The 26,909-nt window shown below is 38.4% G+C and overlaps 1 protein-coding gene across 6 annotated transcripts in view; it reads right to left on the minus strand.

The window, feature by feature from the left end:
• DGKB (diacylglycerol kinase beta) overlaps positions 1-26,107 on the minus strand; it is a 648,598-nt gene extending 622,491 nt beyond the window's left edge. For all 6 annotated transcript variants that reach the window (XM_032642942.1, XM_032642939.1, XM_032642937.1 and 3 more), the window contains exon 1: positions 26,024-26,107. In XM_032642942.1, coding sequence (XP_032498833.1) covers positions 26,024-26,093 — 70 coding nt within the window. In that variant the 5' untranslated portion in view covers positions 26,094-26,107. The remainder of the gene's footprint in view (positions 1-26,023) is intronic.
• Positions 26,108-26,909: the final 802 nt, after the last annotated feature.

Consider the following 26,909-nt stretch of genomic DNA (forward strand, 5'->3'; position numbering starts at 1 on the left):
TTTCTGAATCTTGTGAGGGCTGCACTATTCTTGTGGTTTGCCTCTTACACCCTTAGTCAAGCCACAAAAAGGCATATTAGTTTGAATCACTAATGATACTAATAGATCTTACTCATCAATGGGCAGACAATGGATCTTTTGGATAGGACTATTTTTAAAAGGTTTTTAGAGTGCTCTCATCCTGCACAATTCTTTTACTGGTACCTACAGAAAGATCAAATTGGAAAGAGGACAAAGAATTATTAACAGCTGGCCTTAGGAGTTCCTTAATGGAATGAAACAACAAAAATTGGACTTAGAACAAGAAGTAAGGCCAACATCCAATCTAAATTCCTTTCTCAAAATCTCACCCCATCTGCCTGTTTTAACTTCCCTTTTCTTACAAGATTTATAGAAAGCACTCCAGCCTGATCTCCAGGACCTTGGTACACAGGTTAGTCATGTAAATACTGAAAGCCAGGAGATAAATTTAGCAGAAGCTCCTGGGACAGGCGGTAGGGCTCACTTTACTGTTTCTTACCACTCCTCCTGAAAGGAGCAGGACCCTGTGGGACCCTCCCAAGTACAAACTCTTTCCATGTCCCCTGTCTCTTGTGTGTAGGAAATAAGCCTCATTTAGCCTCCCTAAACTTCCCAGGGTTCCAAAGGGCAGATTCAAACAGTCGCTAATCAGGAAAGGGAGGGAATGCAGAAACAAAGGAGGAGCAGTCAAGAAACAAACAGTGCAGTCTTGGGGCCGGGTTCTGGTTTCTCCTCAAGGAAGATACATACCAATATCATTAAGTTCTTCTTAAAACTAAGGAACTAAGGACCTAACGCCCCCACCCAGGTGGAGGATGGTAACTTCAGGTTGAACACAAGATTCCTGGAGCACCATCCTGTTACCTCACCACCAACAATCAGAAGAAAGTCTGCACACAGTGGAAGATAATGAAGACTCTGATCCCCTCCCCAAACGACTCTCCCTTTAAAAAGCTTCATGGTCGAGCAGAAGCCTCAGAGTTGGTTTTTGGACATGAGTCCACCTTCTCCCCAGGTTGCCGGCCTCTTGGATAAAGCAATCCCTCCTTTCCAGCCGACACTTGCCTCTTGAGTATTGGCTTTTGAGCTGCAAGGAGCCAAACCTGAGTTCAGTAACACTCGTACTTCCCAAGCCTCTGTAATCAGGCTCTGCCAGCTTCAGACATTTCTACACAATGTCCTCTGCAGACGTATCCTGAATTCCCACTGCAAATAATTCAGGTTCCCTGGACAGCTGCAGATCTTCAAAAAACTACTGAAACCAGAGGGTGCAGTGTGAAGGAATCGTTTCATTTTGTAGATCAGTATCATCAGCTTCCTGAGGAACCTTTATTGAAATGGATTATGAGGGTGCAGTTGATCCTTGGACAATGCAGGGTTTAGGGGCACCAACACCTCACACGGTTGAAAATCCATGTATAACTTTACTCTCATCCCTCAGTATTTGTGGTTCTGCTTTCATGGATTCAATCTACTACAGATTCTGTAGTACTACTGTACATATTTATTTAAAACATCTGTAATAAGTGGACCCATGCAGTTCAAACCTGTGTTGTTCAAGGGTCAACTGTTGTTACCGAGTCCAAGCTCGCTCTGCTTGCCGCGTGGCAGGCCAATGAATTGGAGACGAGGTGCTGAGGCAAGGAACAGGACTTTATTCGGAAAGCAGGCAGACCTCGAAGACTGCAGACTAGTTATCTCCGATAAACCATCTTATCTGGGTCTGGATGCCAGTTTCTTTATAGAATTGAAGAGGGAGAGGAGGTGGGGAAATAAAGTAAAAGGGCCATCAGCCTTGCAAAACATCTGGAATGACCAGCCTTGGTGAGGGAATGTGTTAGTTTCTTTTGTCTTGCAGCCATTTGCTGGTGGGCAGGGTTCCCTGAGGCAGGCCTTTATGTAAGATTATAATAACAAAAGCAACGAAAAGTCAAAGAAACAGATCCATTGTGGAGTCCGATTTAGCTCTTCCCTGTTACACTATCACTTGTTTGGGAGCCCTTTCTTTAGCTTTGAGCACTGCAGAACAGAAGAGCACATTTAGGTTGATACAGAGCCGAGATCTCACTACTCCGGTCACATAGTAAATGCTGTAATTAAGGGGTCCCTTTCAAAGGAGCATCTGATATAATCTTATTGTTGTGAAACCGAAAAACAGTTTTGGGAAACCTTATTAAACTTGCTGTCTCAGCTTCCCCTCATGGGTCTTACAGATGCTAATAAAAACATTAAGTTAATTAACAAGAGAATGAGAAGAGGCCAAGGGGAGAGGAAAGGGACTCTTCCCAACACTGGAAATTTTTAAATGATAATTAAAGAATAGAGTGAATAAATTGAATATTGATTGGGGCAAAACAAAGAGGAAACAGAAAGGGGAGAATACGAGGACTCATCCCAGCAGTGTAGACATCTTTAGATGGTTATTAAGAATTGGATAAATAAAATGGACATTGATGGAGTTAAAACAAAGGTTTTGATACAACACAATCAAAGGTTGAGTGGGCCAATAGGGACCTCCTGCTGTTCCCCCAACGTTAAAGTGCCCCAAACTAGTCTACTCTATTTACCCCAGCTTGAAGAAATTTAAAAACTAGAAGGCAGAAAGCAACCATTTGGGTCAGTAGTTAGGCAGGTGAGTCAAGTTAACACTGACAAAAGGGCCAAGGTCCCTTGGCTCAATTTCCTTTCTGAGTACCCAAAGCTTTTTACACAGGAGTGAGTAAAATGGTCATGAGGTGAAGAAAAAAATGTTTCCAGGACTCTACAGGAGACCCATGCGCTGTGGCACAAAAGCCATTGGTGAATGTGGGTAACAAATGGATTGAAAGACTATAGAAATGCAAGGGTTGACAGGATCCTAAAAAACTGTAATGTTTAAACAGGCTTTATGTAAAGAATTTGTGTGAACTTTACCTGAATGCTTTATGGGAATGGATATTATGTCTGGCCAAGAGCACTTCTCCTCCTCGGTATTGTGAAACCAAAACATGTTGGTGTAGTCCTAACTATATTCCTATAGATAGGATGTAAGAGTTGATGGAATGAAGTTCAAAGTTTGTAGTGTGAAATAAAATTCATATTTTATGGCAAAACATGAAAAAATTAAACACAAAAAATTATTCTCTGCCCTTTGGCCTCCTCTCTCCTGTCTATTGTGCATTGTGTATCTGCATTAGGCATCGACCAAACCTCCGCATCAGCAGAAATACCTGCTCAACCATAAAGAGCAACATTCTCCTGGCACCAACAAAACAACTCCTTAAAAGATAACATTCCTTCTTGATCTTGTAAGGGGTCATGGTGACCCACCACTTTGCACTGGCAGATCTGCATTGTGTAAACTGTCAATAATATGTCATCTAATGTGTAGCCTTCTGTTTCAAAACACTTAAATAGCTGCTTTGACTTCTAGCTGGTAGAACAGTTCTGGGAGCATTCTGAGATCCTGCTGCAGGGTTATAATCCTCAATTTGGCTCCAACAAAATTTTCCACTTCTTTCTTAGACCGACTGATTAACTTTTCAGGGACAGTAGGAAAAATGGTCTATGTGAACAAGCTTTATGTGAAGTGGTTGTGTCTCTTCTACCTGACTGCATTATGGGGATGAACCCTGTAGCTCACTGGAGAATGTATCCTCTACCTAATATTGTAAAGCAGAAGGCATGTAAATCTAAGCAATATTAATTGGACATGTTAAAGGGAATCAACAAAACTGCCTGAGACCACATAGTGTGGTGTAGATGCTGCAGGCTGATTGATATTCAAGGCTTGATAGAAGCCATATTAGAGGCTTTCCCCGCTAAAGTGAATTGGTCTAAGATTGAATTATGCACTCAGAAAAAGAACACCCAAAGGCCTTTGTTAGAATGTTTTATCCAGACTTTACAAAGGCATAAATCTTTTGGTTTCCACCTTAGCTGGAAATCTTCAACAGGATATAATAAAGAAAATTGAAGATAATTTAGTTGGGTGGGTCAGCCCTTGATATTCAGTCTGCAGTCCAATTCTTTGAGAATTTGCAAGTAACCATCCTGTCTGTCAAATCTCCACAAGGCCAGAGGTGTGGCTCCACAGGCAATTCAAAGCACTACCAAGACCCAAACCTCCCCTACTCATCCCAAAATGCCTGCAGGTATTGGGAGATTAGAAACAGAATTGTTCTGCACTTGAGAAAAAAAAAAAAATTAAATGGTGAGTACTCTAGACCTCTGATAATAGGGAAATATGCCCCAAAACTCCATCATGGGGGGGGGGGGGGGCGAAACCTGGATACTTTCTCTGTGCTTTTCTGATGTAGATTTTTCCACCCGCTCCTGTTCTCTAGGACCATTCCTTGAAGCGTAAATTTTAGGAAGCTGTTTCTCATCAAAATAAATAAATAAATAAAAGGAGGAGGACATTTGGAAACTGGGCAAGTGAAAAATCTTTTCCACAAATAATAGTAACTATACAAGGTCTCTGTGCCTGTCTATAAGATTATTTGTGTCTATATATGTATACTGTAGATATGTGTTATTTTTCTACAACTGGATGGTATTGCCAACATTAATTTGTAAAAGAGCTCTATTTAATTGGGTTGAAGGCAAGCATTTATAAGGATTGGGGTATTCTAAAATTCTCAGTAATATAGAAACTAACTAAATGTTTTTCAAGTTCATATGATGTGGGATAATCTTCGATAAATAAAAGCTAGTTGAAGTTTGTTGGCTTAATTAAAATAGGCATGTCTCAGAGTTATAAGCATTAAATACAATGCATACAACTTTTATTTTGCCTGAGTTTACTAGTCAAATAAATTCATCTTTTATCTTTTACAAAATTTGTCAACGAGAAAATTAGCTCGAGATGATGGCTGACTTTGTCTAATGTCTCATGAAGTTTTAACGAGTAATCTAAACACAACTGTTGGAAGCAAGTGATTTAGATAGATGTAAGTAGGATAAGAGTTTTTAGGTAAGCCTTTGCAATAATTATGTTTTAGGGTAGGTGTACTTAAAAACAGCTTCCAGGGCTTCCCTGGTGGCGCAGTGGTTGAGAATCTGCCTGCTAATGCAGGGGACACGGGTTCGAGCCCTGGTCTGGGAAGATCCCACATGCTGTGGAGCAACTGGGCCCGTGAGCCACAACTACTGAGCCTGCGTGTCTGGAGCCTGTGCTCTGCAACAAAAGAGGCCCCGATAGTGAGAGGCCCGCGCACCGCGATGAAGAGTGGCCCCCACTTGCCACAACTAGAGAAAGCCCTCGCACAGAAATGAAGACCCAACACAGCCGAAAATAAATAAATTAAAAAAAAAAAAAAAAAAAAAAAAAAAAAACAGCTTCCAAATATTTTTGGTAACTGGAAACTTTAGAGTTTTGCTAACTTAAATGATGGAACTTTACTAACATCTAAAAAACATTTCCAAAAAGATACACAGGAAAACTGAGTAACTCTCCAAGATGACCCAAGCCACCACCTTAAATACCATTTCAAGTTAAAGACAAAAGAAAGATGTTGAAGTAGGGGAGGCCAGTTATGGGAGATTACCAGGAAAAGCACAGTAAAGCAGGGTGTATTTCTTATTCAGATTTAAGTTGGTGCTTTCTCCAGTGACAAGAGTTTCTAGAGATTTGGTCATCCTTCTCTTCCTAGTACAAAGAGGGAGATGCCTTTACAAATGAAGATTTCTCTTATAAATGTGAATCTCTCTTACAAAAGGATAACTTTAACTTGGTTTTCAGAGCTTCTCCTTTATCTGCAGTTTCTTAAAAATAACCATCTCAAAATCATGCTTATGTTGAAGCGGTATATTTGGGTATGGCATTTCTGTTCCCCCTCATAGTTAAAGAATAATTAAATAGGTGAGGGACTACAGAATGGGGTAAGGGAGCTTATGAAAGGATAAGTATAAACTACCAAATGACAAATACTAGTATTAGAGCCTTCTACCATTGTTCTTACAAGCTCAAAACCACAAATTAAAGACTTGAAGTTCTGATTATGAAGGTTTATTTCTAGGAAGATTTTTCTTTCATCTCAGAAATCAGGGCTGTCTTCAACTATAACATTTTTCTACTCAATATTTTAAGTATAGTTGGATGATGTAATCTATTCTCAGCTGAATTCACCAAGGATTTAAGCCAATTTATATATTTTTATTGTGTGAAATAAAATTCATATTTTATGGCAAAACATGAAAAAATTGAAATATAAAAAATGTTTCTCTGCCCTTTAACCTCCTCTCTCCCCACAACTGTGCATTGTGTATCTGCATTATGCATTGACCAAACCTCCCCATCAGCGGAAATACCTGCTCAACCATAAAGAACAATATTCTCCTAGCATCAACAAGACAACTCCTTAAAATATAACATTCTGGGACTTCCCTTGTGGTGCAGTGATTAAGAATCCATCTGACAATGCAGGGGACATGGGTTCGACCCCTGGTCCGGGAAGATCCCACACGCTTCAGAGCAACTAAGCCCGTGCACCACAACTACTGAGCTTGTTCTAGAGCCCGTGTGCCACAACTACTGAGCCTGCGCTCTAGAGACCGTGTACCGCAACTACTGAAGCCCGTGCTCCTCAAGAAGAGAAGCCACCGCAATGAGAAGCCCATGCACTGCAACGAAGAGTAGCCCTTGCTCGCCATAACTAGAGAAAGTCCATGTGCAGCAAAGAAGACCCAAGGCAACCAAAAATTTTAAAAATTAAAAAAAAGAAGATAACATTCCTTCTTGATCTTGGTGGGTCATGATGATCCACCACTTTATACTTGCAGATCTGGATTGTGTAAACTGTCAATAATACATCATTCAATGTATAGCCCTCTTTTTCAAAAAACTTATATAACTGTGCTTTGACTTCTAATGGACGGGAACAGTTCTCAGAGCTTTCTAAGATGCTGCTGCTGGGTTATAATCCTCAATTTGGCTCAGATAAAATTTTCCATTTCTTCCTTAGATCAACTGATTCATTTTTTTGTGGACAATTGTGAACAATTCATCTCATAATTTAAGAATTAAATTTATATCTACTTATGTCATTTCATACAAGTATAAAGAGCCTAGAATATCTTTGTACATTAAAACTAAGTGGAAAAAAAAAACTGTTCAGAAACTATAACTGAGAAAGCAATGCAATCTCAGTACAAACTAAACTTAAATTAGGTAGGACAAAGAAATAACTAAATTAAGGGATAGAATATTGAAATATGTAGATAAGCTGCAAGATTTAATTTTTAATTGATTTTCATGTCTTGTATCTTCAATTATAAATTTTTATTCCTAAACAAGATTTTTAAAGTGTTTTCTCAAAAAAAATTTATCTCTGTGGTCTACTGAATATATATGTCATTATATATATATATAAAATACATTATAATATATATTACATGTAACACATTTTATATATATATATACACACACACACACACACACACACACACACACACACACACACACACAGAGAGAGAGGATACTTTTGTTGCAACAGAAATTAACCTTTGGGGGGAAAAGCAGTTATTATAGCATCTTACTAAAGGTAAAAAAAAAAAAACACAAGGACACAAGATTTTATATTTTAGTTAATTTCAACTGAGAAAATGTAAAAAGTTGACAATACAATGTCAGAGATAAATTTTTAAATTTATGATTATTTTCTTAACTGAGAAAAAATGGCGATGTTTAAAATCAATTACCCCTAAACAACTCTCACAAAAATAACTAGATTAACAATTGAGAAGGAAGTGAAACTAAAGGTATTAAAATTTTCCCTGTTTCTCCATATTTTGCAGATTACCTGCAAAGAATATATATGGCCTTTAAAAATAAATTTTAATTCCTTTAATTGCTCCTACTCCCCAGTCTACATTAGCATAACTGTAACCACATTGACTTTTCTTTTAGTTGCATAATCTTTTTCTCCTCATTTTTTTCTCCCTAAATAAACAGAAGTGATAAATGAAGTAAGATCCCATGTCTGAGAATGTAATAATTTTAGTTTTGCCAATTAAGATACTAATTTTTCTCTAGGATACTAATTTTCTCTCTCAGGATTATGATAAAGAAGAACAGTGATTGAGGGAAGAAAATAGGAATGAAGTAGAATGAAGAGGGAATACAGACTGAGAAAAAGGGAGGGTGAGAGATGGATCAAATTTAGTTATTTTGGAGAAGAAAATTAGCAGCAAAATATCTTCATTACTGATCAGAATTCAGATATTACATTATATAGCTAAAAAAATTATTAAGATCCTCAAAAGTTCCTTCATTAGCCTAGACTTGGAGAAATTTGTATATATGGTTTGATGTGTAATTACCAAGGCAAGTTACATCAGAGATTAGAAGACATATTAAGTTTATTTACACCTACTATTTTTTAAATTACTAAATTGATTTAGTCTTTGTCATTTAAGATCACATTAAACTTATATACAACATCACTTAGGACTCTATTTTTATTGATTATAAAAATCATAATTTTAGACTTTTCAATTCTCATGATAAATGACCTGTTCCACACGGATCAGTCCCAAGAGAAACAGCTTGTTTGATGGACGTATAAATTGGAGACAAACTAAGAAAACGATGTACAGGTGAGCAGAGATACTACAGAACAGTCATTCAGCTGTTGTTCTGCATGTTTTCCTGGGTGGTGGGAAATACATGGCACACAACAGGCTTGAACTGAAGAGCTCCTCTCTAGAGCAGGATGGTGTTTCAGATATACCAGACTGTTCACTGGCTGCTTCCTAATAAGGCACTGCCACCACCCTCCAAAAATATTTTTTCAAGGTTCACAAGTTAAACAAGTGAGGCGGGCAATTTCTTCTTTCCTTAAAATTAACGCTCTATTCAAAACAAAAGTAAAATCGAATTCCTACCTTTTGAAAACAAAAACATAACTGAATTCTTACCTGTAATTACAGCAACAAAGGCTAGACTGTGAGGTGGAGGACTGAAGGAACACAAATACAGAGCTATCCTGGGCTTCCTGACTAATTCATTTCATTTTTGTCAATTGCATTAACTCTCCAAATGCAAACTTCCCTTTGCCCACTTACTGGATTATACCTTCAACATTTCTTGTTACTACCGTTGCCTGAGGCAGCCTATCTGATTTTACCTACCCTGCTCAGGGGCTTGCACAGAGCTGTAGTGTTAAACTTGCAGTAAAGAGGAGTCAAGCCTTTAAATGCATACTCAAACAACTTTGGCGGACCTCTTCATATTTCTCCCTACTAAAGCCTGGAAGTGGATTCTGCCAAGAAGAAATGTACCTTCTCCATCGAAGCTTCTGCCCACAATCTCTGATTTTTTCATGAGTCTCTTACTGCTTTCAAAGTGACTCCAACTCCCTGCCCATCGGAACTATCTCAAGGCTGCCTTAAAAGGTGTACTGAAAACACATGGAAAATGATCCATTTCTCAGCCCAGCAGCCTCCAAGAAATATCAACTTTATATTTTGTCTTCTTAGCCAGAGCAAACATGTGCATCCTTTATGAATAATTTGAACTTCCTAGTCCCTTTATTCATTTTTCCCCTTCCTATTCTCATTCCTGTTGGAGAGCAATTTTGTTTGTTTACACTTTGTTTTTAAACTAATGATCACCCAAAGGATAACATATAAAGAATCAGTACAGCAGAGTGATTAAATGCATGGATCCAAGACACAGTCCACCTGATTTGAGCCATGGCTCTATAATTTAATACCTCTATGATCTTAGGCAAGTTATTTAATTTCTCAGAGCTTCAATTTCCTCATCTGTAAAATGGAGATAATCATAATAATTGCTGGCCTCATAGAACTGCCATGGGGATTAAACATGTTAAAGCATAGGTACTTAGAAAAATGTGACCAAAGTGAACTCATGAGAATCTCTTTATAAGTATTAGATAGTATATTATATTTGCCATCCAAGATGTGTTCTGAGCAATAATAAATATCAGCATGCAAACATCTGGCTTGCTTTAAAAGTGCACCATTCTGAATACTCTAAAATAGACCCAAGGTCTGCAATGAGCTATCTTTTGTCCTCATGGGATGAAGCCATGAATAATAGCTGATCGTGACTACATAGAACACCAAAATAATGGTCTTGCCAGCGCTGATCCTGTGGAACTAAGGCAAGATGGAGCCAAGACACTACAAAGGGCTATAAAAAGAGGAAACAAAACAGGAGAAGAAAGGGCAGACTAGATGAATAAATGTTTTGTCTCCTTCTTTGTACTCTAGGTACATTTTTGATCAGATACTAGTGGTGTTACATTCTTTGTGAAACATGGACTGTTCCCAAACACCCTTTAAACATTGTATGGAGTAATAGCATGGGAACAGTTGGAGAAGGCATTGCCCAGGATTTTTGACATTTTGTGGAATGGCTACACCTACATCAAGCATCCTATAGAAAGTTCCAGAAGCTTCCACTGTGGCATTTAAACTGACACTAGAGAGACATAGAGCATTTTAAGAGAAAAGTACTGACAACATGGAGTCATCTTGGACTCTGCAGTGAACCTGAAGAAGAAACATAGGCTTTGAAAATGCTGTGTCCACTCCAAAGTTAGGAGCAAGCTATATTATGTGGAGGATGTGTGTGTGTGTGTGTGTGTGTGTGTGTGTGTGTGTGTGTACGGATATGTATATATGGAGGAGAATCTGGAGAAATCTTGAGAAAGTGGCAGCATCTCTGTATATTGAGCTCTGTGCTATCAGTAGTTTAGAAAGCAAATTTTCATTAAATTAGGAAATGTTGAGATACATATGCTAAGTTCTTAATCACCTGGGCAAGAGAAGATAAAATAAATATATGCAATTCTGTGATACACTAGAAAGTTTTTACAAAATATGCTAGAGAGGATGGTTTAGGAAAAGAAAGCCAGTTAAGACTCAAACAAGACCTGGTAGGAGCAATTCCATGGCCCAGAGCTAAGCTCTGCCAGCGATCAATCTCTCCAAGATGTCTGGATATCTCTGTGGTTTTTATTAATTCAAGGGGATCAAGAAAAGTCAGAGGTTATGGAGAACCAGGAAAAAAACAGAAAGAGTTGAAGGAGGAGGGATCATATATCAACCCATAAGATATGGCTAATTGAGAGCTGAGATGTTAGTGGACACATTAGGTGGCTGAAATGAGAACTTCCAAACCTCACCTCATGAGTAGAGGTGACACCATGGGCAAGCTATGGGATCCACTTCAAAAGGACACCACACCTACTGCTACCAGTGCAATCGGGAGGAATGCATAGCACAGGCTATATGTATAAATTATGTTTCGAACGGATTCTTTCCTAGAGCTGGACAAAATACCATCCTATTGGATCTGACTGGGCTTCCTGTAATAGAGTCCTACTGGTGCCCCTGACTTGCAAGACCCTGAGAAAAGTGTAAAGAGCCCAAGGTGTCTGCACTAACAGAGGAAGAATTCTGGACAGAGTCTCAGGGGACTATTATTATTTAGTTCATCTCTGGGCATTACTGTCCACATTTCCCTAGAAAGACTATGGACATAACTCTCAGTGGTCTGAATGTACAAGGTTCTGTGCACCTGGGCTGACTGCACTGAGAAGCCTCTGTTGTTGCCAGAGGATAAAGAAGGGGTCAGAAAAATGGTGCACGTGGACCCAGCACCTGTTAAGCAGACTAATGTTGCTAACTAAGGTTAATTCCAACTTCTTTTAGGTATTGCCCTATTCTTCACCTCTTACAGGAGAGACTGACTGGCATCTTCTCACGCTCTCCTTACATGCCTTTGTGCCAACTTGTATGGTCAGTTAGAGGTCAAAAATATCATGAGAGCAGTTCCAAATATTTCAGCCTACAGACTACAGTGAAAAGAAGCCAAACACAAAGTACAAACTTTTTTTGATACTGAAAGTTTTCAGATACCCAAGGAACTGAAAAGAGTAGATGAAAGGGAAACTACAAAGTAGGAGAAAGAGTTCTTTCGCTTAATGTGGAATTTGGACTCAGAAGCACTGAAGCAACATACAATTACAGGACACATGGAATTTTACCAGTGATCAATTTACGAATGTCTGTTTCTCCAAGATGGATTCTTTGAGGGACTACATTAAGGAACTCTGAAGTTAATGGTATTGTTTTTTACTTCTCAACTCTATGCTTTTTAGATCACACTGGGAGATAAGGTAATACAAGGAAAATTAGCAGAAAACTCAATATAATGGTGATGGCAGCCAATAGTAGAAAAAGAAGGAAGAATTCTGAAAGGTTCCCTTCACCAGAAAGCAACTTTGGAAATAGCAGAAATTATCATTCAGTAGAGCTGTACCATATAATAGTGCCTCATAAATGACCTATGGAAGCAGTCACTGCTGCTTCCGAAATACTTCCCAGAGACGCTGAGAGCAACACCTGATGTCTTTGACACCCAAGAAGAGAAAAAAGACTGGAGATCATTAGAGTACAAATTTTCTGACCCCAAAGAGCCCACAATGTTTAAGACGTTTAATTATTTTTAAATTCTGCCACCCGTGAAGTGAATACGAGGGGAGTGGAAGGAAAAATGTGCCCTCCCAGAAAGGTTTATTTAAAATAATTCAGGCTCATAAGTTTAAAAAAAATGTATGCAGTATTTTTTCCCATCGCAACCAGTTAATTTGATATTGGTAATATGGTATTTCAGTAATCACATCAAATCATATCCCACCAATAATCAGAATATATCCTTTGTTCTATGCTTTCTTTGGGATTCCTTTCATTACAGGCTACCTCCTTGAATATCTTCTAACTAAAGCAGAGCTTTTATGAGTAAATTTCTAGAGAAAGACTTTCATTTGGCAAAAATTAAAAAATACCACTACTAATCTCTGATATCCATAGGGAAACTATAAACGAGAAAGATTTGGCAGAATTGTGTAAACATCTGGAGGACTCTCCTCTCCAAGTCAAAGCCGTGGCTACCAGCATTTTACTCTTTTCCTGATTTTTTTTTTTTTTTTCATTTGAGAGTTTTGATTTCCCACTGTATTCAGTTTGGGGGCAGGTTTCAAGGGACAGTGAAGTATCCTAATTTAGTAAGAAACTAAGCCTTAAAAAGGTCTAGAAGTCATTTATCATTTGGCAGCTGTAGAAGCTCAAACAGTAACATATTCTGCTCCAAAGGCACTTATGACATGGGGCAGGACCCTCAACATTCATTCAGTTGCAAGGAGTTCTCAAAGCATTCAGCAAAATGGGAGACTTTGCCTGGAGTGGAGCTATTTGTCACTTTCTCCCAGATCCTTCCTTTCTGTGTTCATTCTATAATATAAAGCACTGAAAAATAAATTAATGGTGATTGCTACTTGTAAGAAAAAGGTGTGCGTGTGTGCATAAATGTGTTTTAAGAAACTAATTTTTTTAAATAAAATTTACGAATTAAGCCTATTTTTCAGAGTAGACTCTAAAATACCTGTAAGTAAATGGGTTCCCCTTCATCCTCCCTGGATGAATACAGAAAAGTAGGTGAGTCTCCTAGCTTGAAAAGTAGGGCACAAATAGGATGCATCTGAAAACCCAGTGGTAGGGCACAGGGAAAAAAGAGGGATCAGAGACCAAGATGAGGAGACCTCTGGGCACAAGTGTGAGGCTGCCTTTATACAGAATGAAAGGCAACCTGGTGGGAAAATATGTGTTTTCATCAACTTCTGGGCTACTGATTATGGTGGTAAAGACTATTATAAGCTTATATTCTTTGGGAGACAATTCTCAACGTTTCTTTCATGTTTCTGCAGGTTTTACAAGGAGGGGCACAGACTACTTTTTTTCCTCTAAACTATCATTTCAAGGATGTTTTTGGAGTGAAAAACCTTGAGAGACACTGATTGTGACCCTCTGTTGAGCAAACGGAAGGTTTGTTTACTGTCTATTAAAAAACATTCAGCTTCCCTAAACTTGGAGTTCTCCTATGACTCAACCCACTGCTTGTGCAAAGGTTACCTGGCCCTTTTCATCTTTCCCTGTGAAAACTAATGTAGGGGGCTTCCCTGGTGGCACAGTGGTTAGGAATCCACCTGCCAATGGAGGGGACACGGGTTCGAGCCCTGGTCTGGGAGGATCCCACATGCCGCGGAGCAGCTGAGCCCGTGCACCACAACTACTGAGCCTGCACTCTAGAGCCTGCGAGCCACAACTACTGAGCCCGCGTGCCACAACCACTGAAGCCTGCGCACCTAGAGCCCGCGCTCCACAACAGGAGAGGCCACCGCGGTGAGAGGCCCGTGCGCCGCAACAAGGAGTGGACCCTGCTTGCCGCAGCTAGGGAGAGCCCGCGTGCAGCAACAAAGACCCAACACAGCCAAAAATAAATAAATTAATTAAAAATAAAAGAAAGTAGGGAGCCAATAAAAGCACGAGGTATATGATGTTTTCTGTGACATGATGAACAAAGTCCTCTTTCTCTGCCCCAGGCGTCTTGCATCTTCTAGCATCACGATGCCTCAGCAAGCTAACTTCTTACACTGTAAGTAGGGTAAGATCTCAGACCGCTACAGTCTTGGCAATGTTCTTCCTTATAAAATACATTTTTGGGTATGAGAAAATAATCCTTGCACCTGAAGATGCCTAGGCAAGGCTCTGAAAGAGGCCACAGGATTTGATGAGAAACTGGAAAACTGGGCCACAAGAAGTAGGAATGTATTTCTCACATAATCTCATAGACGCAAACGTAAAATTCAATAAATAATAAAATTAGAAACGTGTATTTGGAAGAAGCAGAGATACTGAACTACAGAAAAAGAAAAGAAATAGTAGAAAGATAACTCAGAACATTCTAATGATAATAACAATGAAAGCAATAATTAACTTACATATGGTAGTTTGCATTTTACAAAGCATTTCCGCACATATTATTTTATTTGAGTCTTACAACATTCTTGTGAGTAGGTTTTATTATTTTCTTAATTACACAGCAGAGAAAATTAAACTTTAGAAAGGTTATGTAACTTGCTAGCGGCCAAAACGAATACATTAAGTAAATAAACAGTAGAGAAGTACTTAAGAAAACTGAATAAAACCAAAACAAAAATCTAGATTTGGCCATAAGCTCAGAATCTTTCAGCACCAAGTTTTTCCCTTTATATGCTGCCCTCCTTGTTCCCTATAAACATGTGTTTTTCTCTTACGTGAAAGAACAAAATCCCTCTTTTTATTCTATTAACTTTAGATATGATCCTTCCTCTTTTTTTTTTTTTTTTTCCACAGCTAAGATTCTACAATTGTAGTTTAGGTATTCTCTCTGCCTCTCTTCTTTTCCACTCAGTTAATATCTTTACTTTCTCCCAATGACTGTATGTCGATAGACAATGTTTTACTAATGCCATTCTTCGATCTTGCCCTCAGTGTTTATACACATGTCCATGTGCACACATACATGCTCAGACACAAATAGGTACATATACCAACACATATTTCCAATTCTACCCTAATGTGTCACTTTCTTTCATGCCTCAGCACATGCTCTGATATTTAATTGGAGTTTCTCTGCTTTTTTAACCCCCATTCAATACTTTCAATTAAAATTACAATTCCACTCCCCTTTCAATACCTATCCACAAGAAGAGTTAAAAGCTCTTGGAGAGTCTTGCATAGATTTTGGTTCAAGATAGTGACACAGGAGGCTGCTGAACTCACCTCCTCCCGTGGACACACCAAATCTACAGCTACATATGGAATAATTTGCTCTGAAAGAACTCTGTAAACTAGGTGAACGTGAACGACCCCTATGCATAGGGTAAACAAGAAAAAACCAACATCAGAATAGGTAGGAAAGGGCTTCCCTGGTGGCGCAGTGGTTGAGAATCTGCCTGCCAATGCAAGGGACACGGGTTCGAGCCCTGCTCTGGGAAGATCCCACATGCCGCGGAGCAACTAGGCCTGTGCGCCACAACTACTGAGCCTGCGCGTCTGGAGCTTGTGCTCCACAACAAGAGAGGCCGCGACAGGGAAAGGCCCGCGCACCGCAATGAAGAGTGGCCCCCGCTTGCCGCAACTAGAGAAAAGCCCACACACAGAAACGAAGACTCAACACAGCCAAAAATAGTTAATTAATTAATTAATTAAAAAAATAAAAATAGGTAGGAGAGGCTGAGGCACAAGCTCGCCATGAACCCCACCCCTACTGTGGTGACACACAACTGGGAGGGAGCTCACAACTCCCAGCTTCTCCCTGAGGAGCCAGGGGTTTGAACTCCACATATGGTGCCCCAACTTTGAATACTTCCACCTGAGAGACAGGCCCCCAAAACATCTAGCTTTGAAAGCCAGTGGGGCTTGTGTCTAAGAGACCCACAGGCTATAGGGAACTGAGAAACTGCTCTTCACAGGCTCAGGTGGACTCCCTGTGGCTAAGCCCCCAGGTCCAGTGCAGAGGCAGCAGGTTAAAATCTGTAATGCTCAAATTTCAAAATGAGAATATATTATGTATTGCCTATCAGATGTCTGTACATAGATAGAGAGATATAGATACAGGTACACATTAATGTGATCAATACCACAGGGAGGAGATCATGGAGTGATACAGAATTTTAAATGAGTAAAATGGTTTCTTCCAGGAGAGAGTATGCAACATTTTGTGTAGGAAAGATGTCCAGTCTTTCCATTAAAAAGGACTACTTGCTTATATTAAAAGCTGTGGCCTGAGGAGCAAGTATCTAATTTAATATACATCTAGGGGCTGACTGCAATACTCTGCAGAGGCAGGCACCACCTTTGCTCTGTCTCCCCCTGCCTCACTCCAGGTTGCTTAATATACCCAGAAAGGAGCTTGCACACAGGTCTAGTGCCCCAGCTTTTGAAGCTGGGCCCAGGGGATGCATCCCTTGATTAACTGGCTCTGGTGGCCAGTGAGGTTTATGTTTTGGGGTCCCACAAGCCTGTAACAGAGAATCCATTCTTAACTGCCTGATCCCCAGGGCACAGCATAGAGGCTACAGAGTGAAACACACAGTGTCTCAGAGAAAGATGCCTATTTGCAGATCATGTACCAACAGGTACCTAAGGGTGGCTCTACATCACTCATCATCAAGAAAATGCCAATCAAAATCACAATGAGGGGGCTTCCCTGGTGGCACAGTGGTTGAGAGTCCGCCTGCTGATGCAGGGGACACGGGTTCGTGCCCCAGTCCAGAGGATCCCACATGCTGCAGAGCGGCTGGGCCCGTGAGCCATGGCCACTCGCAACGGGAGAGGCCACAAGAGAGAGGCCCGTGTACCGCAAAAAAAAAAAAAAGAATCCGCCTGCCAATGCAGGGGACACGGGTTCGAGCCCTGGTCCGGGAAGTTCCCACATGCCGTCGAGCAACTAAGCCCGTGTGCCATAACTGCTGAGTCTGCACTCTAGAGCCCACAAGCCACAGCTACTGAATGAAGCCCACGAGCCTAGAGTCCGTGTTCTGCAACGAGAAGCCTCCGCAATGAGATGCCACACACCTCAACAAAGAGTAGCCCCCGCTAGCTGAAACTAGAGAAAGCCCGTGCACAGCAACAAAGATCCAATGCAGCCAAAAATTAAATAAATAGAAATTTTAAAAAACCACGATAACACTTCACACCTGTCAGAATGGCTATCATCAAAAAGATAAGAGATAACAAGTATTGGCAAGGATATGCACAAGAACCTTGTACACTGCCGATGGAAATGTAAATTGGTGCAGCCACTATGGAAAACAGTATGGAGGGTTTTCCAAAATTTAAAAATAGAACTACCATATTTTCCAGCAATTCCACTTCTGGGTATATACCTGAAAGAAATAAAATCAATATCCTGAAGAGATATCTGCATCTTCATTTTCACTGCGGCATTATTTGCAATAGCCAAGACATGGAAACAACCTAAGTGTCCGTAGACAAATAAATGGTAAAGATAATGGTAAAGACAGATAAATGGTATATAAATGGCATTTAATATTTTATATATAATTTTCTTTACAACTTATTTGTATACATATATAATCTACCCATTAGAAAGAAGGACATCCTGCCATTTGTGACAACAACATGGGTAGACCTTGAGGGCATTATGTTAAGTGAAATAAGTCAGAAAAGACAAAGACAAATACTGTAAAATCTCACTTACATGTGGAATCTTACAGAATTTAACTTACAACGAACAAAATGGTGGTTCCCCAAGGCAAGGGGGGGGGGGCGGTGAAATGGGTAAAGGTGTTTAAAAGGTACAAACTTCCAGTTATAAGTATAGCAGAGCACCGTGACTATAGTTAACAATGCTGTATTGTATATTGGAAAGTTGCTAAGAGAGAGCAAGTTCTCATCTCAAGAAAAAGAATTTTACCTGTGTGGTGATGGATGTTAGTTAAATTTATTGTGGTAATCATTTGCAATACATATCAAATCATTATGTTGTACACGTAAAACAGCGTTTTATGTAAATTGTACCTCAATTAAAAAGAATCTTGCATATATAATATCCGGAGTAAGTATTTCACTGCTTTATCATCGTTTGCCATGATATTTGTCTCTCTGAATAGATTAACCTCTTTGATTGAAAGAACTACGATATCCATTTCTGTATTACCTAGAACCAAGCATAATGCCTAAGAGTGAAGGGTACTCAGTACTGTTGGCTGAATAACGATCAGCGAGTAAAATTAAGTCCGTGTAAGTCTGTATACTCATATTTGTGTGTGTGTGTGGCACTTCCTGCTGTAATGTGGGTGGTGGCATCTAAGGAAACTTCTAGTAAATCACAACCTTTAATCTACAGCTGAATTAAGGATGAAGTACATAATTTAATCTGTATGAATCTTTGCGATAACTTTTGTTACAATCTGTCATACTAATATTAGTAATAAAAACAAGAGTAATTATTTATAGGTGGGGAGCACTGTCCTCCTTCTATAAGATGAAGAAACAAGCTTAAAGTGATCGTGATGACTTGCTTAAGGTTCCAAGGTAAAGAATAGGTTATATTTTATTTGTGTGATACTGTCCACATTAGTAGTTTTCACCAAGTAGTTCAGTCTCCCCCAATGCTGGGCAGACAGAAGGAATGCATTTCTCTACTCCCTTGAAGTTAGATGTGGTCATGTGGATTGCTTTGGCCAAAGAAACGTAAGCAAAACATTATCAGGGAGAAGCCTTAAGAGCTAGCACCCATTGCACAAAGTCTATTTCTCTGTCACAGCATCTGCCAATTTTAAAGTTGATGACTGCTCCATCTGACTGGGACTTTTGATCAAGGATAATGTGAAATTAAACCATTTGCTGATTCAGATTTGGAAATGTAATAGGAGCAAGAAATAAACTTCTGTTTTGTTAAGCCACTGAGATTTTGTGAATTTTTCAATCACAGTCTAATTTGGTCCACTTTGACCAAAATACTTCACAGAAGTCCTAACTTCACTATTAAAGTTTGTTTGACCATAAAACTTAATTTAAGGTTTGCGGGCAAGTTTGAAAAGCTGGAAAAGATGTTTAAAAATCATTGAAAATGATATATTTTTAGGATACTGAAATAATGGAGACTTAGACATTCATAGTGATTACTTTCTTTTACTACTGCAGATTTAGGTATTGAAAAACTTAAGGTATATGGACCCAGAGAAGCCACCAACAGGAAATTCAGTCTGAAGCAGTACAACAAATAGGAACTGGAGACAGAGATGAGGCGAAAGAGATTATGCAGCCAACATACATTCCAGAAATAAAATCTGGGTCAGAGCCAGGAACTGCCGAGCTAATCAATGTGAATCAGAAGAAACAGGGTCGGAAATGAGAGACATGTATTATCTAAAATAGAGTCAGAGATCCTGATTTCAGACAAGTGTCAGGGCAAAATCAAGACATTCCATATAAGTAGTATAACTGAGGAGTCATAAATCAAAGAACAAAAAGTCCTCATTTGATATTAAACCACCACAGTCACCACCATCCTGAGCCTCATCAAAACAATAACTGATCGAGTCCTGAGCACTTTACAGGCCTCTTCACCCTTAATCATCATTGCAATCCTAGGACAAAGGTGAAGAAAATGAGGTGCACATCACAGCACTGGAACTCAAACCCAGTCTAGTCTAACACCAAATTATGTGTTCTCAGCCACTATGTTAATTGACTGTGCCATTTATTCTTCTGTCTTGTACAAAGAGAGTAATTAAGTGGCTTGGTCTCCCAAAATAGAGTCAGTGTACAATAACAAAGGGCCTAGGACAAACGTAAGAGCTAATCCCAGTGGAACAAATTAGAAAGAGGGCTAACATGTGATCTAAACTTGCTTAACAATAAACTGAATATGCACAGGTCAGGAGGTCTAGTCTCTCCCTCCAGTCTCCTTAACCCATCATGTATGGATTAAGCACAAAACACATCTCAAAGACACAGATCATCATGCTAGAGGGTGGGGTTTCTTGGGAGAGGAAAGCTACTTAAAATGGCCAAGCACTTTACCAAACTTTTTATTATAACTGCTTCCTGAGTTTATTCTCCTCTCTTTTCCCTCCTATGTTTTTCATAAGGAAGAGTGAAGGAGGTTCCAGAGACGGGAGAAAAGCAGCGTGGGTAGAATGATGAAAACTGCTCACGGAGGTTGACACAGGATCCCCGCCATGTAGCAGGATAAGGGAGCAGAAAGGTATTCTGGGGCCAAAGCCATAGTTAGAAGCTTTGCTTCTTTGCTTTGTCCTGTGTACAAAAGCCCTTTGAGAGATGGCTGTGGCTGATGGAGATAAGAGGACCTGAATCCTGGGTTCTAGATTCCCCTATTTTAGAAACATGATTAACAATCTTTATTAACAAAGTGATCTCTGTAAGAAATATAAATGAATTACTACTGTTTTGATCTTTGTTATCGCTTATTGTGCCATAGCAATAGGCCAGGCAATGTGCCTGACGGAGATCATCCTTCACCTCTAAGGCTTATTGTGAGAATTAAATGAATTAATATTTGTATATTATTTAGAATAGGGTACTAAAAATCGATTATTTATGATAATGATGATTACTGTCTCATTAAATCCTACAACACTGTGAGGTAGAATTCTACTTTTCCAGGTGAGGAAGCTGAGGCACAGGTAGTACATGTAAGCTTCCCAAGGTCCCAAGGCTAGTAAGTTGAAGTTGGGGCTGTGGTTCAACACTGTCGAATATTAGTTTGCCTACAAAGCCTGTGCTCTTTCCACTAAGCCACAACACACACCTCACTTCAATGGAAGAAACTGTACACTAGGTCCAAATATTAGGCATGCTGGTCCTTACTGAAAAGAACAAGTCATCAAATAATTCTGCAACTCTCCACAATGCCAGCTGCTATAAAAAGTATGAAATTTATGAGAGTTTGGAAGTGTTCCCACTGTAATAACATAGTATTTTTCAAAAATAAAGTACACGCTATATAACACGCTTTGTATACAGCAAATAAAAAGCTAATCCTAAGTGACGATACGTGGGCAGATAATGAATCACTTGGAAATACTGTGTAGATTTTACATAGAAAATATTGTTATCCATGAAGAGATTCTAGGAAGCAACGACAAACTAATAATGTGATAAGCTCAATTCTCTACACGGCAGGAGTGAGACCTGTCCGTCTTATCACAACAGTCTGGATGACTTTTTATGAAGAGTGGAAAAGAAAAGGATACTCCTCTCCCACATATCAATGGAAATGCTCCCCACAGAGGGACTCAGCCTGAAACCCTAAACAGGAGCATGGGCTCAGCATGTTGTAGGCAGCCACAGCAGGCTTCACATTAGCTGCCTTCAGCCTTTGTGGGGACAACACAGATCCGAGGCTGCCAACAGCACCAGAAGCTTCTACCTTGTGGGAAGAATGTGGTCTTTTAGCAGAAAAAATAGACATTGGCTCTTAATGCTCTAAAATGCAGCACTTTTTAACTTGATCATCAACAATATGTTCAAACAGCCAACATAACACACTCACTCCCTCTCTATTAAAATAATAATCGTAAACAGTTATATAACTTGCAACTCACCAGGCACTGTTCTCATTACTTGACATATATTAACTCATTCAATTTAATCCTTACAACATTCGACATTATTATTTTTCCCATTTTACAAGTATGAAAATTGGGAGACAGAGATGTTATATAACTTGAAAGTCAGACATCTAAAATATGGTACGACCAGGATTTGAACACAGCTGTCTGATGTGCTACCTGCCTAGCCAGGAATGCTGTGCCAACGTCCCTCTAATTTTCCCCCAATTAATTATGAGGAAAGCCTAGAAACTGAAACAATATGTATAGTTACAGGGTGTAATGGACTAAAATTTGTGTCTCCCCTAATGCATATGTTGAAACCGTACCTCACAGTATGAGGGATCTTTGAGAGGTAAATAGAATTAGATGAGGTTCTTAGGGTAGAACCCTGATGAACTGGATTAGTGCCCTTATAAGAATCCCAGGAGAGCTTGCTGCTCTTCTCTTGCTCCTTCCAACGTGTGAGAATACAAGAAGTTGGCAGTTTGCAGCCCCAAAGAGGACCTTTACCAGAATCCATGCTTGCACCCTAATCTCAAACTTCCAGCCTCCAGAACTATGAGAAATAATTTTCTGTTGTTTATAAGTCACCCAGTCTATGGTACTTCGTTATAGCAGCCTAAACAGAATACGGCACGATATACTGTGGCACTTGTGGAGAGAACTCAAGATCAGATAACTTGAGAAAAAGATCTTTATGGTATTATTTAAGTCCAACACTGAATGATTTGGTTTTGTGGGTAGCGGTTTCATGAACTCATTCATCTCAACCAAGAATCTGACGACCCCACCCCATTCCCCAAAAGAGTATAGAACACTTATTTGAAATTCATCAGATATAATCTTAGCATGCTGCAAATTTAAACTTAAATTAATAACTTTTTTAAAATTTAGTCATTTAATACATATAAACAATTTCTTATGGAAAGTTACAAAACGATTAAAATCTAATATATCACTTTTCTAATAGACTACAGAGAGATGTCACTTTGCCAACACTGCATTGCAACATGAAAAATCTGGTCCTTAAATGCTGCTGATAAACTGATCACATGTACTGAATAGCATGGAAAATATACCACTTTTATAATCTTCAGGATAATAAGTTTGTTTTCTGTTATGTTTTAACAATGGCAATTTAATACACAAAGATCCATCTAATCATAATATTCTTTGCTATTTAATTATACAGGAAACTTCTTAGAGGATTCGGTCTAACACTCTTCATTGTTGTCTTGGTTATTTAAAAAAGAGTAGCAAGCCTAATGATCATGGAATCAGCACTATTCATTTCCTTCACAGTTAAAATGTCTTTTCGTAAGATCCATTTTAACCATGTTCTTATACTCACTGTGGCACTACTCACTACCAACTTATTGAATGCCCATCAATCTTTGTCTCAAGAGGTTAGAACTTTTACATTTATGACAATTCTTTTTACCACTTGTCTTAGGTATTTCTGCAAACCTATTACTAAATCAAGCATTTTAATGATATAATTAAATGTACCTCCATATTCCTTAGCCAATAAAATAAGAGTGGCAGCCTGTAATATATTTAATACTTTAGTACTAAATTCTGTTTATCAGTTCAAATGCAATTTGACTATCTAAGCAAAAGTTATTGTAAATAATAATTTAGCTATTATGGCAATAATTTATCTATTTTATACTAGTGCCTCCACAGGCATGTTTCCTGTAAGTACCCGAACACTGGAAAATATATTTTAATAATCCAGCTAAATTTAGCATAATCTAAACCAAACCATTATGTTTATTTTACTTGGGAGATTATGTCACCAAATTCCTCTGTCCTCCAAGTCAAATTTTTAGAGCTAAATTTTAGAACTGTCTCTTTCTGCCTCTCTCTCTCTCTCTCACTCTCTCTCTCTCTCTCTCAATTCTCGTATTTTATTATTGCCCAAGTTCTCTTCCACTAGTTTTAATGATGTAATATTTGAATCTATACTTTTCTGGTCATCATTCTCCATCCACCTTTTTTTAGTCTATTCCAGTAGCCCACTGGCCTAATTTCAGTCTCTTTGTCACATATACTATTTTTGTATTTGTAAATTAAGCTTCTTGGAGCATAGCATTGTTCATGTCGCCCTACGCTTAATTCTACAATTACTCTTCACTGCCTTACTCAAGTTGAGCGTTGTATATTTAAATTCTATCTCATTTTTATAACCTTACCTCCACTTACTCCCTTAATTTGTAGTGTGGCTAAATGTAGCTCATCTCACTTCCTCAAATACATGCCAATTTTTTCTTTTAATTTATATCATTTTTTCTGCATTTACCATGAATCTATTTTTTAAGATTCATTTCAAATTCTACTTCTTCCATGAAGCCTTCCCTTTTTCCATCTCTAGCTGCATACTATTGCCCTACAGATCCCTAAACTTTGCTTGTAGCACTTAGATATTTCACCTAGATATCGTTTATCCTAGAATTGTTTATCCATTAGTTTCTAGCCTTCATTAAACTGTAAATTCCAAAAAGGGAGGGTCCATATCTGTTCATATTTGCATCTCCTACAGTGCCAAGCAGAATATTCTCCCTAAAGAAGATGTTCAGAAATATTTACTTAATTATTGGATATATCACAACAGTAAAGAGCATATAGTAATTACAAAACATAGGTAAATCATTTTTAGCCAGTTTAGAAATCACTGAGTATAAACATGCAGACAAGAATTCAGCCATTCTGGGATAAATTGTCTTCATGTGATAAGTAGATGAATTGTGCTTTCAGTGGCTCAAAACAGTTTTTCAGTATAAGGACCACATTTTGATGTCAACAATTTCTGATTCTCCCCTCCATTTAATAGTTACTGTATTTTTATCATTATTGATGGAGAAAACTTACAGGTTACATGGGTTTGCATCTTCCTTACAAATACCCACCAGCACTCTGATAACCTCACCCAGAACACTTCAGCTCTCCAGTTAGGAAAAGTCTGGAAAACCTATGAAATTGGCCTCTTCGGATGATATACATTGTTTATTAATGTTCCTGACTTATACTATGTACCCCGTAAATGTGTTATTATTCACTCACATATCTATTTCTTATTATTCCAATCCTCCATTTGAGTTTAATCCTTTCCTCTGCCTCTTCATAATATGATTCAATTCACTCCTGACACTTCTCTCCTACATGACCCAATTCTCTGCATAAGCACCTCCAGCTGTTCCAGTTTTTGCCTCTTTCACTATTGCGTGCAATTGGTTCTTTTTTTGCTTTCCACTTCTTGCATTTTATTCTCTAACACTCACCATTCTTATTACATTCCCTGCATATTATTTTTTCTCTACTCATCGTGCTCCCAGCCTTTTGCTCCCTCCTATTTATTAGTTGCTTCATTTTCTCTCTTCAACACCTTGACACAGTTGCTACCCATATTTACTGTTGAAACTCAATTTGTGAAACAGATGTATTTTTGAAAATCCATGGTAAAAACAATAAATAAATACAATTTTACTGTTTATGTGTAAAGAACCTTATCATATTTAAAAATTGCATACTATAAAGTGAATCACCATGGCCTATCTTTTGTATCAATACACACACTAAACAACGTGGTGTAAGATCCTACACCTTCTCTTTCTTTTACAACCTCTAATTTCAATGCCATGATGTATCTATGACTCCCTACTCCCAATCTTTTTGAAATGTTATGCAGGAAAAAAAAAAATCTCACTTTTCCCCTTACTTCTGCTTATCCTCCTTCTTGGTTACAGACTCACCAGTCTCCATTCGCCCAAACTATCTTATCCTTTGCTTCACATCTATTACAGCGGGAGTGTTTCCAAGTTCACTTTTGCATCTAAAGTTCTAGTTCTTTTTCTTTGAGATCTAATGTTCGATTTAAGTTTACCTTTTCCTTTTTCTCATGCCACACTGGTAGTCTCAAGTTCACTTACTTGAAAACAGAAAAGACACACCTGTATTTATCCCAATGCTGAACGGGATTTATAAGCTGTTTTGGTAAGTAAATAATTACGTTGTTTAGCGCAAATACCAAGTCAAATCATATTATCAATATGAATACTTACATTCAGCATATTTCTGAAGCTGGGAAAATTCTGAGGGGCTGAGATGGACCCATTTTTCCTGGTTTGTCATGGTGGTGGTGAGGAGATCTCTTACATACCAGGTGAGAAATTCTTTATTCAGATGTTTGGCAGAATTTATGCTTCAAAGTTTCCACATGGCATGTTTCATTATAAAATACCTCAAGCTTTCAAAATATGCAATCTGTCAACAATGAGACCACTGTGGATATGGGTTTGTAGTTTCAATAACGTATTAAAGCACTGCAGAAAGAAAAAGAAAGATTGAAAGATTAGTATCATTAAACAAAGAAAAAAACTGACAAGTTAAAGAATGTTAAAGATTTTTAATCCCTAAATAATATATTACAGTTATTCCATTTTGCATAATAATGTTTAATTGCTCACTCTAATGGCATTTTATACACATTTTCTAACACCAAATCATAGAAGAAATATGATTAAAAATACAGTGTGAAGAAAATTTTATAAGGTCTAGTTTCATACAAGGAGACTTTTTTTTGGTTCAGTTTTTTAAACTCCACATTCCAAGAGCAAAGAATGGTGTCATTGTTATCAATCTAAACTTATCAATTTTTTAATATCTAAACAAATGTTATGTTTAGACCCAGATTATTAAATGAAGCTAAATAAGCTCTAAAGTTCCCTAAATATACAGTCTGCTAGTCTACCAGCTTTCCAACAATGGTTTGGAATGGTCATCCGTGGTAGCACATGTATTTGCAATTATGCAAATCAATTTGGGCAGGTTATATAAATTGGGTTTTTTTCCCCTAACAATTAAAAAAACCCAATAATTTTAATTTTACCATCTATAAAAATCTCAATAAAATTTACCAAATTAAAGCAATTCCAAATGTCTGACAGA

Source organism: Phocoena sinus, chromosome 9 (genome assembly GCF_008692025.1).
Source record: "Phocoena sinus isolate mPhoSin1 chromosome 9, mPhoSin1.pri, whole genome shotgun sequence".
Lineage (NCBI taxonomy): Eukaryota > Metazoa > Chordata > Mammalia > Artiodactyla > Phocoenidae > Phocoena > Phocoena sinus.